The sequence below is a fragment of the Ambystoma mexicanum genome, chromosome 8, assembly GCF_040938575.1.
Source record: "Ambystoma mexicanum isolate Mex_15411 chromosome 8, UKY_AmexF1_1, whole genome shotgun sequence".
Taxonomy (NCBI): domain Eukaryota; kingdom Metazoa; phylum Chordata; class Amphibia; order Caudata; family Ambystomatidae; genus Ambystoma; species Ambystoma mexicanum.
The window spans coordinates 290553536-290571534 of NC_090929.1; the positions used below are offsets into that span (position 1 = coordinate 290553536).

The window sequence follows — 17999 nt, forward strand, 5'->3', positions numbered from 1 at the left end:
AACACAACCGTGAAATAGCCGCACACGCAGAACAGATACATTGGGGTGGAGATGACTAAACTTGCATTTACTAGTTAAAAAGACACACGCATAGACAAATGTACACAAGAGAAATCGACATTCACACGTTAGACACACAAAGGAGGGATAGACACACGCATAGCAGAAGACAATACAAGTACACTAACACATATATCTTTTCACCGAAATGAATGCATGCTGGCCTCCACTATGCATTTTGTTAAAAAAAAAATGGGTGGATGAGTCTGCCAGGTGCCAGGCAAGGCCCGGCGCCCCCACTGCCAGCAAAATTGTGAAGGTCTACGGATCTTGCCCTGACGCCCCCCAGCACAATTGCGGCATGCACCGGACCTTTCCCTGGTGGCCAGCGGAGCTGCATATTTGTTTTAATTGGCAGAGGCCACCAGTGCTAGGCCTGGCGACTCTCCTTCCCAGCACAATTGCAGTGGTAGCTGGGTCTTGTCCTGGCAGCCACTGCAGCTGCATTGTTTTTTTAATTGGTGGGAAGGGCTGACAAGGCAAGGCCTGGTGACCCCCCCCAGCACAATTGCAGGGTGCGCCAGGTTTTACCCTGGTGCCCCCGTGGCAAACATTTTTTTTTTGGGGTCAGGGCTATGCCTGGCGACCCTGTCCCCCACCGCAGCACAACTGCAGTGGTTACCAGGTTTTTCCCTGGTGGCCTCGGCTGCTGCATTTAAAAACACAAATGGTGGATGGGGCTGCCAGGGCAAGGCCCAGCACCCCCCAGCACAATTGTGGGGGTTGCAGGGTCTTGCCCTGTTGCCCCCACAGCATAATTGGGGGGTGCACCAGATCTTGCCCTGGCAGCCCCCGCAGCTGCATTTTGTTTTTATTGGCAGAGGGGCGTTAGGGCTAGCCCTGGCAACTCCCCCCCCCCCCAGCACAATTGTGGGAGTCGCAGTGTCTTGCCCCCACAGTTGCATTAAAAAAAAAGAATTGGTGGCAGGGGCCAGGGCAAGGCCTGGTGCGCCAATCCAAGCACAATTGTGGGGGTCGCAGGGTCTTGCCCTGGAAGCCCCCAAAGCTACAAGTTGTGTCAGTATTTTTTTTAAAAAGAATTGATGGAGGGGCTGCCAGGGCAAAGTCAAGCTCCCCACAAGCACAATTGTGGGGGTCACCAGGACTTATTGGGCAGCACCCGCAGATGCATTTTATTTTTTCAATTGGTGGGAGGGGCCGACACAGCAAGGTCCAGTGAACCCCCCACAACACAACTGTGTGGGTCGCCAGGTCTTGCCCCAGCAGCCCCCAATGCTGCTTTATTTTTTTTTTAATGCAGTAACGTGCCGGCAGGCCAAACCCCGGTGATCCCCTAGCCACAGGGGTGGGTGAGGTGGGAAGGGAAGGGGGCGTACCTTGGCCTCAGGGAAGATGAAGGCTGCAGCATCCAATAAGGAAATACCTTGTTTGGCTTCTGCACCCTGTCCCTCCTTTCTCTGATTGGCTATCCCTCTCAAACACTGAGAGAGAAAGCTAATCATAGAAAGTGGACCAGACTTTCAGCTTCGAGTAAGTATTCTCTCAGATTGGATTTTGGCAGAATTTTAGCCGAAAACTTACTTTAAGCCAAAATTCAGTACACAATTGGTAAGAAGACACAACATAATGGTCTTAACCCTTATGTGAGTAAAAAATGTCCCACCAGAGAAAATGTTTAGTCAACTTGTGTAACGCCAAACATCCCACCATGTAATAACACTCATCAAGTTGACTTTGCCCAAAAATGCCATTAAAACACGTAGGAAAACGTCCATGTTCCAATGCCCCTTGCCCGGGCCACAGCCTTGCATGCACACATTCACACCCATTCCCCCACCAATCACTCACCCAGTGGCGACTGGTGAATTTTTTTATTGAAGAGGCATAAACATTTACCACAAATTGCCAGTGACCGAGAGTAGCGAGGGAGTCCAAACCATCCGAAGAGGATTTGGGGTGTTTAGCCCCAAAATAAATGTTTAAATAATGGGTTCAAATAGTGCATTATAGAGAACACTTAATGCAAAAAAATGGCTAAAAGGCCAGAGTGTTTGCAATTGTTTTTGTAGGGTAACTCTAATCCAAAAGTGGAACAGATACCAGTCAACAACTGTGTACAGGAGCATTAATGATGCAATGCTTTGCTATTAAAAATGCAATGCCACAGCAAAGAAAATGTCCAAACTGGCTGCCCAATGCAGGCCAATCTAGAAACGCAATACCACTTATCATGTTTGCTTTTGCCTTGATGATGCCCAATAAAAAATGCCATTCCACAGTAAGACATACCTATATTGGTTGTACTGATATGCCAGTGTAACCGTGTGATAAGACTTATCATGCTTACTTTATCAAAGATGCCCAGAAAAACATACAATGCCACAGTTAGATAAGGCTAGACTGGTTCCACCCAAATGCCAGTCTAGCCAGGTAATAACACTTATCATAATTGCTTCATCAGAGAGGCCCAGTAAAAAATGTCAAGCCACAGTAAGAAATGGTTGGACTGGTTGCACCAAAATGCAAATCCAGCCACGTGATAACACTCATGATGCTTACTTTATTATAGATGCCCAGAAAACTATGTAGGATTAACTGTCTAATGTAGGAGTAGATGAGTAATAGAAGTACAGGAAACACGCAGGCAAACCAGTGTAGAAAGCAAGAACAGACATAAAGAGAAAACATAAGGATGTGGTAAGCACTGTGGGTGAGCAGCATTAGCAGCGTGTTTGGAGCCTTTCACCTCTTGGGACACGGGTTTGATTCTGACTTCTGCTTTGATTTCTTCCTTGTAACACTTGAAATGTGAGTGTAAGGCCCTGATTGTAAGGTGCATGCAATAATAGAAAAGTTTTCTTCCATGAAGGAGGAACACTTTTCTTAAACGCACCATATTCTCACAAATAAAGAATTGGTGTAGGGACATGAAACACTGGCTTTTGCATGTGCTTGATTTATGGCCAGACAACGACACTGGTAAGCATCAGGAATTCAAGGCATGGACTGCAGGGGGATTCTCCTGGCGGAGCCCTGCTTTTTCTTGTAAAAAAAATGATTGTAAACATGGCACCTGTAGACAGCGTTTAACTCTACTGCGCATGTTTCTCTTTATGAAAATAGAAGACTGCAGCACCACTTGTCTAATTTGTTGAAAGCTTAAGGACACTTTTGCAAATGAGAAAAGTGTCAGTCCTTCAAGAAATGTTCGCATTGCCACTGGTGCACATGTTTCTCCCACACGAGAGGTTTTATCAACTTTTGCTGCTGGGAAGCATGACGTCATCCCGCCAATACTTCCAGCAACCTCAGAATGCTGGAGCTGGAAACTGCAGGGTAAAATGGCGGCTTTCTTCACTACTCTCATCACAAGTTCGGAATCGGAACCTAGGTATTAGCCTGACTCCTGGTGGGTTCTAGAAAAACCATCATAAAAAAAAAAACACTCAGCGGTTTGGCACGTTCCCAGTTCGTTTCATTTAGCCTGTGCACATCTGTAACTCCTTGCACCTGTGTAACGGAACCCCATGATTTAATTACCATTTCCACCAGGGCGGTGGGGGCAAACATGCACAAAGGCTTTGGGGACACGTTTCGTGTTTAGACTCTTACCGTGTGCGTACACAACTCCCCCACCTCCCCATTCATGGACGAAATTTTAGGGGGGGCAGTGGTGCCCCCCCCGCCCCCTCCCGCCACCACCCCTTCAACTTTCATGGCACACCATTTTGTCCGCATTCGTTTGGCAGGGGCACCTTTTCTGCAGGTGTCATGTCCCCACCAACATGTTCAGAAAAGTTACTTCACTGTCCCCATTACAGCTACCCCCTCCCCTGTAAGAGAGCATGGGCCTGATTCCCAAAGCGTTTTTCAATGGGGGTTTCCCATTGAAAACGGTTTGTCAATCAGGCCATATATATGTGCGTAGGAATAAATCAGCACAGAGCGGGTAGGGGGGAATAGTGAGACACAAGCCTACATGCAGAATTCTGACCTACCCCCCGGGACTTACACGTCGCTGCAGGCACATAGACACACGCACACCCACTTGCAACACAAAAGCACGTATGTACCGATAGTGGAGCTAGAGACAGCTGTGAACACGCTCAGTGAGACTGCACTTGTGCCCACACAGCGTGAAATACGCATCCCCAGAGGAACACGCGCACACAAAGGTACCTGTGGTGGGTATAGAAACGCAAACGGGTGCATTCATTTAGGTGATTTGCACAGGGCAGCCATGTCGCATCGGAGCTACTAGTCACACACGGGAGCAGCGCGTGCAGACAGGTGTGTGTGTGCGTGCGTGCGTGTGCGTGCGCACGCACGCACACACACACAAGGGCTGGTCAGTGCCTGTGCCCCCTCCTCTAATGAACAAAGCACCATGTAAATCCGAGCTGATGATAAGAGAGCTACACCACCCACCCCCAGGCACGCCACCTGCAGGCCTCAGCCAATGGGGCCAGAGGCTGGCACTCGCAGCTTTCTCCTCCTCCTTCTTCTCTGCCTGGGGCTGGCACTCCCTGCTTCCGCTGGGTCCCCAGGCACTGCCAAGCTATCCATACACTGCTGAGCTAGGGGTCTGGAACTCCCCGCTTTCTCTCTAGAGCCCAGCCACTGCCAGGGGAAGACTGCGAACCAAAGGAGGCCCTGGAGTTGTGTTCACAGTGGCCCCATGTTACACTGCGCAAGTGGGTGTAGGCATGTAGCATGCTAGTTCATGTCTGCTGCATGCAGCAATGCAAATTATTCAGAACATCCTCACAAAAAAGGCCCATGGCATAGAAGCAAGCCGGAAAATCTCCTGACTTCCCTGCTGGCCTGTCCTCCACTGGCCACTGCAGAGGAAGGGGCCTGCAATCACAGCTGTCTTGGCATCCTGGACACCGCTGAGCTAGGGCCCGCACTCAGAGATATCTCAGGAGCGCGGACACTGCTGAGCTATGGGTTGGCACCCACAGCTATCACAGGAGGCCGGACACTGTTGAGCTAGGGGCTGGTGCTTGTTGGGGGCGGGTCAGAGCCCCCACGCGATGCCGCAAGCCCCCGACACATGAAGGAACCACCAGACACCAGTCCTTCGTGTTCGGGCTTCCCGGTCGCTCTAATGCGGCCGGGAACGCCCCCTTTATTTATACTTAGCGCGGCGGCGTGAAACGTCACGCCGCCGCGTAGGCCCGTCATCGGGCAGCGCCACACTCCTCCTTTTCCGGGAGGAACACGAACATGGATTAACAGTAACTTTATTAACCAGGAAAACCACACATCTAACATAAACACTACTGCACACCCAAAACAAAAACCCCTTTAATGTCATCCACCCAGATCTTATCACCCCAGTTCGCGAATCAATCGTCCCACAACATATTCGCTGAGGTAGGCAGGTTTCCCTCGCCCAGCCCTCTGGGGGTACCTCCGGCCTACCTCCGGCACGTGATGTCCTTCCGCCGCGTCTCCCCGGACTGGGGATTCGGGTCCTTCGCCCCATAGACCTCCGTCAGCAGGCATGTCTGGTGGATCAGGTTCGGGCGGGGTCTCAGTTCGTGAATCACCCAGTTTCTTGAAGAAACTCACGTTTCGGGTGACAGCCGACCGTCCATCCGAGGCCGTCACCATGGATCCTTTCACTGCCACTACATCCAAAGGCTCCGGTTCATAGGGGAGCGATAGCTTCCCGTGAGGGTGTCGATTCCGGATCAGGACCTCATCTCCCGGTTCAAGTCTTTGAGGTCGGAGACCCCTGCGCAGGTTCTCCTGTTCCGTTCGGACTCGTCTTTCCGCCTCCACCCGCGGACTATCGATGACCCCTGGTTCTTTCTCCCCCACTTCCGGCAGCAGTCCCCTGGGGCACCTCTTGAATAATGCCTCGGCGGGTGCCACTCCCGTGGCGGCATGTGGGGTGGTGCGGTACACCCGCAGAAACTGATAGAGGGCGCGTTGTAAGGTTTGCCCCTGCCCCTGAGCAATTCAGAACGTTTTATTTAGGGTCCTCATCAGTCTCTCGGCGTCACCGTTTGCACGGGGCCACAGGGGGGAGATCTTCCTGTGTTGTATTCCGCAGCTCTCCATCAACTCGGAGAACCGCTCACTTTGGAAGGGCGATCCATTATCAGAGCATAGAGTGTGGGGGAAACCATGGGCCGCAAATATCTTCTCCATGGCCACCACCACATGCTCAAAAGCCACCGACTCGACGAACTCAACCTCCGGGTATCTCGAGTGTTCATCTACTATCACCAGGAAGTGAGTGCCCACTGATGTTGAACCAAAGTCAGCGTGGACGATCTCCCAGGGCCTCGTGCCACGGGGCATTGCCTCAATTGCAGGTTCTCGTTGCAGCGGAGAGGCCGCCTGACACCATACACAGGCCGCCACGAAATCGTCCACCCTTTTTTCCAACTCCGGAAACCAGACTTTCGAGCGGAGCCGCGCCTTGGTCTTAGCGGCGCCCTGATGTCCATGATGGGCGAGACGGATCACGTCGCTCACCTTCAACCGTGGGATGACGATCCGGTCACCCCGGAGTAACAGCCCTGAGTCGGAGAACGACAACTCCTCCTTCACCTTCCACAACTGCTCCAGCGCTGTTCTGGCTTCCTGGATGCGCCCGGACACGGCTCCGAGGACGGACTTCCAGGACCCACTGTGCATTGTGTCCTTCAAGATCCGAAAACACTCGTCCTCAGCCGCCGCAGCCTCCAACTCCTCTAGGGACATCGCATTTGGCGTTGCCGCCTCCACCACCATTCGTACATAACTGTCCGCCTCTTCTCCGCAAGTGTCATGTCCATCTCCCCCACCTACTCCCGGATGACGAGACAGGTAGTCCGCGGCATTGTTGGCCCCCGGCCGATATACCAGGGTGACTGAATACTCGAGGAGGGCGAGCATCCACCTCTCAATTCTAGCTGGTGGCTTTGACGATGATCCCACTAGAATCGGAAGCAGCGGTTTGTGATCAGTCACCACCGTCACTGGACGTCCCAAGACATAGAGCCGAAAATGCTTGCAGCCCCACAGCACTGCCAGGGCCTCCCGCTCGATCTGGGAGTACCTCTGTTCCGTTTCGGTGAGCGCTTTGCTTGCATATGCCACAGGTCGAATAGCCCCGCTGCGGTCCACTTGAGTCAACACTGCCCCCAGCCCGAAAGGACTCGCATCCACCACAACCTCCGATTCCAAGGCGGGGTCGAAAAACGCCATAGTATCTCCCGCTGTGAGGGCACCCTTAATGTCCTCAAAGGCGGCCTGTTCGAGAGGGCCCCAATGCCATGGTGACTCCTTCTTGGTCAGCGCCCGGAGTGGTTCGGATCTTGAGGCTAAGTTCGGGATGAACCGCCCGCAATACGTTACCATCCCCAGGAAGCTCCTCACGTCCGTCACAGACTCGGGGGCCTTCGCCGCTTTGATGTCCTGCACCTTCTTCGGGTCTGGCGACACCCCCCCCCTCCCTGAATATGAAGCCAAAAAAATTCAATCGAGGGGCGCATGAACTCACACTTCTCCCTGTGCAGGGTGAGGCCCAACGATTGAAGTCGTCTTAGAGTGTCCTCGAGCCTCTTCATGTGATCCACTTCGGTTTTGGCAAACACCAGAATATCATCGCTGATGTTGAGGACGCCCTCTAGATCTGCTAGGGCGCCCCTGATGATGTTTTGGAACACTTCAGCGGCAGACGACACTCCAAAACTCAGCCGCTTGTACCGATATAGTCCCCGTGGGTGGTAAACGTTGTTATGTACCGGGACTCTGGATGAAGGACGACGTGGTGATATCCGGCTCGGAGGTCCAGCTTCGAGAACACTCGAGCCCCTTGAACATCAGCAATGATATCATCGATCGTTGGAGTAAGATGGCGTTCCCTTTTGATCGCTTTGTTGGGGAGGCTCATGTCCACGCAAATGCGTACCGAGTCGGGTTGCTTGGGCTTTCTGGCCACCACGATCGGGGACACCCAGGGGGTCGGGCCCTCAACCTTTTCGATGATGTCCAAGCTCACCAAATTGTCCAGCTCCTTATCGACCTGCTCCCTTAAATGAAAAGGTACTCGTCGGTGTTTCAATGCGATGGGCTGTACTGACTCATCGATGTGTAATCGAACTGGTTCCCCGATCATCTTTCCGATCCCACTGAAGAGTGCAGCATATTTGTCGAGGAGATCGTTAATGTCCTCCAGGTGGACGGAGTATGCAAAGCTGACGATACCTAAGGCCTCCGCAGCTGCGCAACTGAGCAGGGTATTGTTGCTCACCGGGGTCACATAAAATCGGGCCCTGATTTGCGAGCCATCATGTTCCACGTCTGCCACGAAGGCACCATCGAGCGGTAACGGTTCCTGATCCCAAAACGCAAATATGCGGGCCTTCGGTGCGACCAGACCCGGGAGGGGTTTGAGGGAGTCATAGTGCCCTCTGGACATCACATTGACAGAGGCGCCGGTGTCAACGAGCACTGGGACTGGGGAGTGATTGATCTCGACCATACATCTCGGCTGTCTCCGGCTTCTTCCTTTAAGCACTCCCACGCTTGAGACGAAAAATATGTTTTCCTCGTCTTCCTCCTCGGTTCCTTCCGGATGGGACTCAACTTCCCCTTGTTCCACCTGGGCAATACTGGTCTGTTGGCTCTGGCGCGGAGCCCATGTCCGTGCCTGACCTCTCGGCACCATCACCGGCATGGCTGCCCGACACACTCTCGAGAAATGATCGGCCAGTCCACACCTCCCACAGGTTTTTCCAGCCGCCGGGCATTCTGCCACATGAGGGAGGTCGTATCCACATTTCTGGCACGACTCCCCGGCTCTCCCAGCCCTGTCTCGGGGTCCTCCACCCGGGCGTCTCACTCCTCGGCCACCCCGCCACACGACACACACCTCCTCCGACCTCACCGACCGAGACCCAGCTTCCATCTTGTTGGCTCGCGCCTCTGCTACCTCGTGGCACCTGCCCAGCTCCAAAATACGGGGCAGCGTGAGGCCCGGCTCTCTCAGGACTTGCCTCCTGAGCTTGCCGGAGGAGCATGCCTGGATTAGCATGGTGCGAATCATGTCGTCTGCATCCCCCCATGCACAACCGAGGGAGAGGCGGCGTAAGCGACCATAAAAAGTGTCCAGCGTCTCCTCCTCCTTCTGCTTCGCCGAGAGCATGACGAACCTCTCATAGTCCACGTTCGCCAGGGGAAGGAAGTGTGCTAGGAGGGCCGCCTTGGCCGCATCATAAGAGTTGTTGACAGGAGCAAGCGATTCAAATATCTCCTGGACTGTCGGCCCTGCCGAATACAGCATGGTAGCAATTCTGCTGTCATCATCTGTCACCTGAGCAGCCCTGAAATACATGTCGAGGCGACTCACCCATCTTCTCCATCGGGGCCCCATGCTCGAGGGTGGGCCTGACGCATCGAATTCCAGAATCGGCTGCAAGGCGGCATGGGCCGCGGGTGCTCTTGCTTGGGCCATAATGGGAAAACCCGGTTGTCCAGGTGGCGGTCCTGCAAGGCCTTGGATCACGGGAGGTAGGGCGGCCTGTTGTTGAGCAGCTGCCTGGCCACGATCGCGGGGGAGGGACGCTGCTGCACCACCACTGTCCGAATCCTCAGAGTCGCCCATGGGCTTGAGCGCACAGGCACCCCCACCTACTGTCCTGAGGGCCGCAACTCAGACACCCACCGACACAGTGCACCTCACCCCTCCTTCCCGGGTACACAGCAGTCCCAACACGGGGAGGAATCCGGATAAAGCACCAGTGGATGTCCAAAACACAGTTATCCAGAGCAGCCAGGCTTGATGATGAAGAGGACAAAGAAGCAAAACCCACGGCACTCTGATGACGAAGGGGACAAAGAATACCGTGGATCCACGTTGCCACTTTCCAAATGGACTTAGAAGTTCCAAAAATTGAGCCAAAGATGGTGGATTGGCCCTGTCACATCAGTCCTCTCCTGGCTTTCACACGACGTAAAAGACCCAAAAACAGGTTAAAATCCACAAATTAGATATGGGCGTGCAGGGTAGGCCTCCTGCTACTAAAGTGTCCAAATATTAGGCCAGTTGTAACCCCACGCTCCAAACCGGAGCCTCGTGAAGTTTCACGGCCTCTGAACAAAATGGCCGCCGGCCGCGTGTGCGTCCCGCGACCCGGCATGAGATGAAACGAAAATCCGATCCGCTTCGTTTAGAAAAATTTATCTGCCAGATATTTCACCACCGGGCCCGGGTCTCCCTCACCGCTTCGTCGCCACTGTTGGGGGCGGGTCAGAGCCCCCACGCGATGCGGCAAGCCCCCGACACATGAAGGAACCACCAGACACCAGTCCTTCGTGTTCGGGCTTCCCGGTCGCTCTAATGCGGCCGGGAACGCCCCCTTTATTTATACTTAGCGCGGCGGCGTGAAACGTCACGCCGCCGCGTAGGCCCGTCATCGGGCAGCGCCACAGTGCTCACAGCTATCTCTGGAGCCCAGACACTGATGCGCTAGGGGCAGGCCCTACCAGCTATCGCGGGAGCCCAGACACTGCTGAGCTATGGGTTTGCAATCAGAGCTCTCTTGGCATCCTGGATACTGCTGAGCCAGGGCCTCGCGCTCATAAATATCTCAGGAGGCCGGACACTGCTGAGCAAGGGACTGGCACTTCCAGCTATCGCGGGAGCCCAGACACTGCTGAGCTATGGGTTGGCACCCACAGCTATCACAGGAGGCCGGACACTGCTGAGCTAGGGACTGGCACTTCCAGCTATCTCTGGAGCTCGGACACTGCTGGGCTAGAGGCTGGCACTCCCAGCTATCGTGGGAGCCCAGACACTGCTGGGCTGGAGGCTGGCACTCCCAGCTATCGTGGGAGCCCAGACACTGCTGGGCTGGAGGCTGGCACTCCCAGCTATCGTGGGAGCCCAGACACTGCTGGGCTGGAGGCTGGCACTCCCAGCTATCGTGGGAGCACAGCCACTGCTAGGCTGGAGGCTGGCACTCCCAGCTATCGTGGGAGCACAGCCACTGCTGGGCTAGGGGCTGGCGCCCATGGTTGTCTGGAGAGGAACTACCGATCTAGGGAATAGCACTCCCAGCTGTCTTGTGATCTTGGACACTGCTGAGCTAGGCGCTGGCCCTCCCAGCTATCGTGGGAGCCCAGACACTGCTGGGCTGGAGGCTGGCACTCCCAGCTATCGTGGGAGCACAGCCACTGCTGGGCTGGAGGCTGGCACTCCCAGCTATAGTGGGAGCACAACCACTGCTGGGCTGGAGGCTGGCGCCCATGGTTGTCTGGAGAGGAACGACCGATCTAGGGAATACCACTCCCAGCTGTATTGTGATCATGGACACTGCTGAGCTAGGGGCTGGCACTCCCAGCTATCGTGGGAGCCCAGACACTGCTGGGCTGGAGGCTGGCACTCCCAGCTATCGTGGGAGCACAGAGACTGCCGGGCTGGAGGCTGGCACTCCCAGCTATCGTGGGAGCACAGCAACTGCCGCCGGGCTGGAGGCTGGCACTCCCAGCTATCGTGGGAGCACAGCCACTGCTGGGCTGGAGGCTGGCACTCCCAGGTATCGTGGGAGCACAGCCACTGCTGGGCTAGGGGCTGGCGCCCATGGTTGTCTGGAGAGGAACTACCGATCTGGGGAATAGCACTCCCAGCTGTCTTGTGATCATGGACACTGCTGAGCTAAGGGCTGGCACTCCCAGCTATCACAGGAGACCGGGCACTGCTGAGCTAGGCGCTGGCCCTCCCAGCTATCGTGGGAGCCCAGACACTGCTGGGCTGGAGGCTGGCACTCCCATCTATCGTGGGAGCACAGCCACTGCTGGGCTGGAGGCTGGCACTCCCAGCTATCGTGGGAGCCCAGGCTGGCACTCCCAGCTATCGTGAAGCCTTGACAAGCCCCTCAAAGACCCCGGACTTGACAAAGTCAATCATGTTTTTCCAACCTGGACAGGAGAATCTAGGTCACTGGCGGCCGCCTGAAGCCTTGACTTCACCGGGATTAAACTCGCAGGGATTTCCTGCCGCATATAATCCTGCAGGAAGGGACTGGCCTGGTGTAAAGCGTGTCTTTTTATTCCATTTATGCATTTGCAATTCCATTTCAATAGCACCAATCTCCGTCAGGGGTCAAGCCGAAAGGAACACATGTAAATATGTGACCTGACCGGCGCCATTGAAAGGATGGTAGGACTGGGGACGAGCCAGTCACACGTAAGGCTGTAGCAAATTTGGAGTTGTACAGGCAGGCTGGTGCCTCAGAAAGGCCACCGTGTCGGGCAGAACCGCCCATAGGCCAGTCGTCCTTTTTAGTCACACACTTGCACATAATAAAATAAGGCAACTACGGCGGATGGAGGTTTACGCAGGAGTGCAGCGAGAATAGATGAAAGAGGGGGCGTGCACAGAGCCCTGCCCACCTTCTGGAGTAGCCAGATGGAGGACATTGCAGTGGGGGAGGGGCCTTCTGCAGTGCTTCTCCCCCCTCCCTTCTCTGGTCACGCCTGGGGGTTGGGGGTGTCCACGTCCATTACAAATGTATTGATTTCCTGTATTGGTTTTGTCGGGGCCACATGTCACCGTTCTTCAACTTCGAAATGCAGCGGTGTGGTGCGGGCATCGAGGCGCAAATACAGAGCTAGAGGCATTAGCAGCCTACCCAGGAAAAAGGAACATGTGCAGAACACGAGGAAGCCATTTCATTGCAACATAATTGCGGGGAAGGTGGGGGGCAACATGAGCTCTGAGAAGAGCCTTGAAGCTGCTGGGAATCCAGCTCGATGTGATGGGGGACCACTTACCAATGGCTCGACTAGATCCAGTGATGTCATATGCTTTTTTAGACATGGTCAGTAAAAATAAGGAGATTCTACAGGTTAAAAAGCACCAGTCGATGCACACAGACACCATCAGACAAAAATGGCCAGTTCAAATATACAACTGCAAATGTCCAGCTGTGCTGTCCAAAAACATGCACATCACAGGCAAGCCACTGGATCCAGAAGAAACCATTTGTAACTGGTGAGCTGAAATTTCCAACAATATATCTTGGCCAGAGCAAGGCCTAAGCCAATATGATCCTGATGCGATTCACACTAAAAATAAAAATAGAAAATATTATAAGTGAAGCAGGAATCCGAAATATTAACTCAGAGTGGCATTCATAAAGTGGACTGCCTTCCCTCCCCCTCCAAAGGGAGATGGGCCCGTCATGGGAACCCAGTATACCGGCAGGGAACAGGAGCGCACCAATGGGTCATTTTTTAGGAAAAGGGGACAGCGGAGGTGTAGCGCTACGTTGCCTGGGAATGCAGCGTGCACCAGCCCTAGAACGGATAACACGCCAGGGAAACGGATTCAGCAGCCGCAGACACTGCTCGAAACACTGCCCTGCATATAATATATATATATATATATATATATATATATATATATATATATATATATATATATATATATATATATTGGAAAATACTGCCCCAGGGCCATGGCAGGGCTCATCCCCTACGCTATCACCGTGTACACGTCAAGCAATGCGTGGCCTGTATTCATTTCTGTTGGCATCTCCTAGTTTATAACGTATCATGGGACAGAGGGACTACCCACGTGACCCGGCTGTGCCTTTCATGAATCCCGGCAGCGTATCTCCCAGGATGGAGCACAGCATCAGCGCGCGTGCCTCCATCTTGCAGGTAATGGGGGGGGGGTGGGGCGGGGGCTGTGCAGTGGAGGAGTGGTACCCGTGGCACAGATTGGCCCCCACGGGGCTGCCACGGGAAGATGTCAGGCCCAAGCAGATGCTATGTTTTCTGTGGCTTAATCATCCGAGGCTATTACACGCGTTCGCCGCGCCTCCATCTTGCAGATATGGAGAGAGTGTGATGATGCTTTGGGGGCGGAGCTCGGGTGACAGATGTGCCCGAGGTTTGTCCCCATGGTTCTGGCACAGGACGGCGTTAGCCAGAGGCCGTTATTTTGCACTGGGGAAGGTATCCAGGGATGTAACAGCCCAGCGCCTCCATTTTGAAGGTAGCATGGTGGTGGAACCAGGGAGGGCGAGGTGTCAGGGGGGAGGGCGAGGTGTCAGGGCGAGGGCTCCCTTTGATTGGGAGGCAAAGGGCTGCATGGATGTGTTCCTCTGACATTGCAGAGCCATAAATAACTGTCGGCTAACCTACCCCACCCATCACATCCGGGTCTTTTCACAGAGGTCGAGGGGAGGGGCTGGAGGGGGGTCTCCTTCAACGATGGTCTGCGCCTATTGCTGTGGTGGGGTCCTTTACACCTGCCCAGTCCACCACAATGCACCCCCCAGTGGCGCATCTGCCCCCAAGCTGTCTGCAGTGCGCCATCTGCCGTCCAGTCACTCAGCACCACCCCTGGTCGGCCTTTCCGCACAATAATCACTGGATGGCGGGTGCGCACCGCCCTGCTCAGCCAGCCTGCAACACCCCCTGAGCAGTCTCTCTGCAGTGCACCGTCCGCCGTGCAGTCTGTCAGCACCAGCCCTGGCCCGCCTGGCTGCAGCGCCTCATCTCATGGCCAGGCTGTCCCGTGTCGGGGCTGCGCCATCCCTGCTCAGGCTATCTGCACAGCAGCCGTGTAGTCTGGTTGCACCAATCCCTGGTCAGTCAGTCTGCAGCATCCCCTGCGCGCGCCAGTTCGCCGATAACGATCCTCTCTGAGGGGTTTACACGCATACATGCTGCAGGAAATACTGCGGTCTGCAGCCCGACGAGCAGCCCCGCACGCCCCCCACAAATGAATGGATACACTCTACCCCCTGCAAAAACCCCTCTACGGGCACCCACCCTCTCAACACGCTCATGCACTCACATTCCCTCCCTTCAATACCAGCATCCAACACTGGGCAGCAGGGGAAAAGACCGGGGGCTATGCTGATGTTGGAACTGTTGGGACTGGGGGCTAGCTAGCCTTTTGGCTATAGCCCCTGAGATTCTATCCGGGGCTACAACAAAAAGACCAGGGGCTATAGTCCCCTTAGCCCCCCCCCCTACAACGCCTCTGCTGGGCAGGACCAGCCCGTCCGCGCACACCAATAACCCCCCTCCTCCTCAACCCCCAATATCCAAATAAATCCACCCTCCAGTAAAAAGAGGACTCTTACTTTCTCCAACCACAGCTTTCAGTCCGGTGGGGGCCATGCTGTCTCCTGTCCGGGGCTCAAACTTCCTTTCTCGTCTCCCGACTCCTTCCTACTCGATGATCCTCTGCTCTCTCTCCCCCTCTCCTTCCTTTTTTTCCTTTCGTTCCTTGTCTGTGGTGTGTAAAATTCCCGGCTAGTCTTCTCTCCGCAGCCTGCGATGCGCCTTCTGCTGCAGGGGGGGAGGGGGTGGAGTACAGGGTGGAGGTGTGTGATGCTGCACAAGGAGGGAGGGATGGGGAGAGAAGCGCTCGGGGACGTCATCAGGCTCCAGCCAATGAGGAGGCGGTCCATGGCTTTCATCGGCAGCTTGCGGTCCTGCCCCCTTGAGCCGCCAGCATCTCTGCATCCCAGTACAGCTGAAGGAGCAGCCCTCCCAGGGGGGAAGAATGCATCCGGCCACTGACACGAGCCATCCCACCCCCAGAATACTGCAAGGTGAACCTCTGCAGCTTGGCCTAGGGGGAAGGACAGGGGGACAGGCTGCTGAACATGGGAGCAGCGGAGCCCAACACAGCCACAAGTAATTCGGGGATTCCTGCATGCAGACTAAAGGACACGTGTATATATAATACATAGAATATATATGGTAGCAATTATTGATTTTCACTATAGGGGCAGAAAACCGCCCCTGAATATGAGCAAGTTACGGAGCACAGCGCAGATTGCTCGTCTAGTACCTGGAAGGTTTGGTGTTCTCCACTGCATTGTAATGCTTCAAAATGGTGTATTTTGCAGCAGTTTTATGATGAAATTGGGGGAAAAAAGCCACAGGATTCACAGGCAGGTCTGAACCCATGGTCTGTTGTAATACTTCATGGTGGTACCGTTGCCTTCTCAGTGAAGCTGCTTGGAAGAGTTGCTGGAAGCTGTCCAGCACGCCACAGCACACCTCATCACAGGAATGAAGCAATTTGGCTTCATTTCACACACTCTCGAGGAACTATACTGGTTACGCCTGCAAGCTCGAATCACCTTCAAGACAGCCTGCATCACCTAAAAAGCCTAGTGACCAAAACGCCATTATACTTACCCGAAAAGACCGCCTACCCACAGGGTCAACGTAACACCAGGAGCCAAGATATCACCAGAATGCAATCCAAGAAGCGCAAGAAGGCAAAGACAAGAAAAAAAGCATTCTGCAGCTATGCTGCCGCGCCCCGAAATAACCTTCCTGCTAACATCAGGCTGGCTCCCTCCCTCCTGGTATTTAGGAAAGATCTAAAGACCATGCTCTTCAATGGGCAATTCAGCAGCAAATATAGCCCATAGACAGACAAGTCTATCCCCTCACTATGTTCTACTCACCTTAATTGTACTTCGCTCCGTTGCTTTCTAGCGGTTGCCAGTCATTTGGTCGAAAACATTTGGTCGACTGGACAACTGGTCGACACCATTTGGTCGAAAACCAAATGGTCGAATTTTTCTTTTTTTTATTTTTACCCCTTTTTTGTTTTTTTTTTGGGGGGTCCCCCCAACTCCCTTTTTTTTCTTTTTTTTCCCACACGAAAACCCACAAAACACATATATAAATAAAACCATTTTTCGACCATTTGGTTTTCGACCAAATGGTGTCGACCAAATTGCAGTCGACCAGTTTGCAGTCGACCAAATGACCGGACACCTTTCTAGCAAGGTTCACGCTATGAAAATCACCTACATATTTACATATACACAAGAGTAAAGAAAGGATAAGGGAAACCAATCATGGCACGCCTACCACTCAGAATTCCTCTGCATAACATTGTTAGGGGCATCAACGCAGAACTGTAGAATATGTGTCTATTTGTAAGTATACCAGTGGGCTAGGGTAAGTACCTCTTGTCTGGCAGCCTTCTCGGTGCACACTGTCAAGGCCATCAAAGTCATTCTCATTCATGACATCACAGTTGATAATTGACTCCACCTGCTGTCACACTGACCTGCATCTGCAACAGTGGCGCCATCTCATTTCAAGGTCTCATTCCACCTGAATATAAGAGACTCTGAAAAGACTGAGTCTCAGGCAGGCGTGGTAGGGTGTCGCTGATCTTCGCCAACCATATTACTTGCAAGGAGATCCATAGTGCCAGCCACAGCTCATTTGAACACCTACTGTTGAAGAGTTCCACAATGCCTACTCCATCTTCTGCGGCTGCCATCATCAAGGACATCACCTCATTCATATAAGATATTATTGATTTAGCTCCACACCTGCCACCAATTTCTCAATTCTCCTGCATTATTGGCTCTATTAAAACAGGAACAGGGCTATAGTTATTACTAATATTTGTTCAGTTTGGCCATACCGGTATTGTGTTACCTATTATGACCCTGGCCGGAAGAACACCCTTACCCTACAGAGTGTTCTGTCCCTAGTTTGAGAGTGGAGTACCGACTATCTAAAAGAGGATAGACAAGGAGGGAAAACTGGCCCTAACCCTACAATGAGTTATTGATCAGTATTGCCAGAGTGTTATGAGGCTTTCCAATTAGGAACATAAAAAATGGCATAAAAATTAGTGTTTTCGGGAGAGCATACAGCAGGGGATTTCTAGTGCTTTATTCAACCTCCGTAGTGTGTGCTATCCACACCTATCTATATACTTGCAAAGAGCGAGTGTAAATCACAAACCAATTGATAAAAATATCAAGTTCTCGTTGTATTCCTGATGTCTTTCTGTCAGGAGACATCTTTTAAACTTCTTTCCGGAAATCTTTCATAAGACTCGATATACTAAATACAAAAAGCCATTATTGCATCATGTAGTTCATAGGCGTTAAAAGTAAGTTATTCTTAGCATGTGTCTCCTATACATTGGAGACATCCATAGATTTTGAGGTCGACCGGTTTGGATG

At 53.3% G+C, this 17999-nt stretch overlaps 1 protein-coding gene across 2 annotated transcripts in view; it reads right to left on the minus strand.

The window, feature by feature from the left end:
• The window catches only part of STXBP1 (syntaxin binding protein 1), a 229372-nt gene extending 214015 nt beyond the window's left edge, over positions 1 to 15357 (minus strand). Inside the window, exon 1 of one of the 2 annotated variants that reach the window (XM_069609688.1) lies at positions 15126 to 15357. In XM_069609688.1, coding sequence (XP_069465789.1) covers positions 15126 to 15162 — 37 coding nt within the window. In that variant the 5' untranslated portion in view covers positions 15163 to 15357. The remainder of the gene's footprint in view (positions 1 to 15125) is intronic. The other variant, XM_069609689.1, reaches the window with a different exon arrangement.
• Positions 15358 to 17999: the final 2642 nt, after the last annotated feature.